This window comes from Condylura cristata, unplaced genomic scaffold (genome assembly GCF_000260355.1).
Source record: "Condylura cristata isolate star-nosed mole 26May11 unplaced genomic scaffold, ConCri1.0 scaffold00034, whole genome shotgun sequence".
Classification (NCBI taxonomy): Eukaryota; Metazoa; Chordata; class Mammalia; order Eulipotyphla; family Talpidae; genus Condylura; species Condylura cristata.
In genome coordinates, this window is record NW_004567135.1 from 3,718,325 (window position 1) to 3,720,800 (window position 2,476).

Here is a 2,476-nt window from a genome sequence, read left to right on the forward strand (position 1 = left end):
ATGTTATGTTGTTCTATAAAATAAAGTGTGAAACAATTATATTCATTAGGAATTTTGGTTGCTCACAGTTGTAAAGAGTTAGAGAGTTCCTATTCCTATTACGTGTGCACATATATTAACCTGATTGCAGTATGTGCTGTGCTTACAATGTGTGAGATCCAAGATTTCAAATCACTCAAGTGACATTTAAAAGACCCCAGAGCGGGCTCTCCCTGGTGGTGCAATGAGTTAAAGTACCAATTATGAAGCTCTCTGAAGCCACTTCAGCATGAGTTTGATCCCTGGCCAGGAAGCTGACCCACATGGTGCGGAAGGCCTCTCCTGATCCACCTGCTGCTCCCCTCAGCAGTGTACTTTGTCAGTCCGCCTTCTGCTCCCCACTCTGTCTCTGGTGAATCCAGTCACATCCCCTACACCTCTGGCCTGTACCCCCAGTTCTGTAAACAAAACAAACAAAAAAAATCTTAAAAAAAAGCCCAAAGCATGATTTTACTATAACATCATTAAGTCAAGTAAATTACATGGCTTCACTTTTCAAACCTAAAATCCACGTGAAGACATTAATATTTCCTCTTGTCCTCAGTCACATTTCTCTCAGTTTCCCACCCAGTCTGAGAGGAAGTCAGGAGCCAAGAATGAGAAACCACACAGCCATAAACACCTTCATCCTCCTGGGACTAACAGATGACCCGCAACTGCAGATTCTGACTTTCATACTTCTGTTCATCGCCTACTTGTTGAGCATAACAGGGAACATGACCATCATCCTCCTCGTGTTAGTGGATTCCCACCTTAAGACGGCCATGTACTATTTTCTCCAAAATTTTTCCTTCTTAGAAATTTCATACACTTCTGCCTGCATTCCCAGGTACTTATACAGTCTATCAACAGGTGACAGGACCATTACCTACAGTGCTTGTCTAAGTCAGCTATATTTTATTTATGTGTTTGCAATAACACAATTTTTTCTCCTGACCGTCATGTCCTATGACCGGTACGTGGCCATCTGCAAACCCCTGCACTATGTGACCATCATGAACCGCAGGGTCTGCAAAATTCTTGTCTTCTGCTGTTGGATGGTGACTTTGTCATTGATTTTCCCAGTATACATTTTGTTACTGGGCTTGGAGTTCTGCGACTCCAATGCCATCGACCACTTTGGCTGTGATGTTCAGCCTTTGATGAAGATCGCATGCTCAGATACTGGGCTCGTAGAGCGGATGGTAGTTGTCTTTTCTGCGCTGATCTTCATCCTGACTCTTGTGTGTGTGATTTTGTCCTATATTTATATCATCAGAACAATCCTGAGGTTCCCGTCAGCCCAGCAAAGGAAGAAGGCATTTTCCACCTGCTCTTCCCACATGATTGTGCTTTCGATCTCCTATGGCAGCTGCATTTTTATCTACACTAAACCGTCAGCAAAAGATGACATGACCATGAATAAGGGAATTATACTATTGAATAATTCCATCTCCCCCATGTTGAACCCATTTATTTATACTCTGAGGAACAAACAAGTGATTGAAGCCTTTTATAACTTAGTGACAAAATTATACCCCTCTCAAGCCATTAGAGGAATATTGAAGTAATGATCCATAATAACATTTACTTATATTTATATCTGGTTTTACTTCTTCTTGATTGAGATTTCTGCCTCTATTTAACACAATTGTGAATATGTCACTGTATTTTTCTGTCTATGCTATCCTCAGTTTTTTAACAAAATGCCACATGAAAAATATGTTTAAGAGTCATCAATTGTCTGCCTGGATTTGTCTCTCTCTTGCTCTACCTTTGTGTGTTTAAATGAATAGACATAAATATCTGCTTTGGGAATGACATTGAATCAAAACATTCTGATTTCATGAAAAAAATGTTTTCCCTTGGAATGTGAAAAAATCCCCTGTACTGCTAAAACAGTGTGATAGGATCTTACAGAATTGAATTTGAATTTCAGAGAATTTATCTGCTTTTTAAACAAGTTTAAATTTTCTATACAAAATTTTGTTTATTTATTCAAGTTTTTAGGAGTCAGCAATTAATATCTCTGAAAGGGAATATAAGCTTTAGCATATAAGATGAATTCTGTGTGTTCAAAGAACATGTAAAATCTTACTGTCACATATGAGTAATCTTCACTATCCGAATCATTTAGAAATAAGCTAGTGTGTATTATATATACATACATATATGTATATATGAATGTATGGATTTCTTTTAAGAATATTTTGCTACAGGAATTTGGTCTCACTTTTTTAAAACTTTTCTCTTTTTTTGGTGATTTGTTCCACTCTGGGTATATTATTTTACTAGTGTTTAATAAATCCTCCCTACAGCAGTTTTTCCCCTTTAATACTTTATTAATTTTCTGTGTTTCCATCATTTTACCACTTATGCCTGTACCGAATAGTCAGTTATTTCTCTTTGATCGATTGCTACTGTCTGCCAAAGCATCGATGTGCTCTGCAGAGAGTGA

General features: G+C 37.9%; 1 protein-coding gene across 1 annotated transcript in view; it reads left to right on the top strand.

Moving 5' to 3' along the window:
- Nucleotides 1-635: 635 nt before the first annotated feature.
- LOC101633287 (olfactory receptor 6C2-like) overlaps nt 636-2,476 on the top strand; it is a 9,848-nt gene continuing 8,007 nt past the window's right edge. Inside the window, exon 1 of the mRNA XM_004692472.1 lies at nt 636-1,585. Within this exon, the coding sequence (XP_004692529.1) occupies nt 636-1,585 (950 nt within the window). The remainder of the gene's footprint in view (nt 1,586-2,476) is intronic.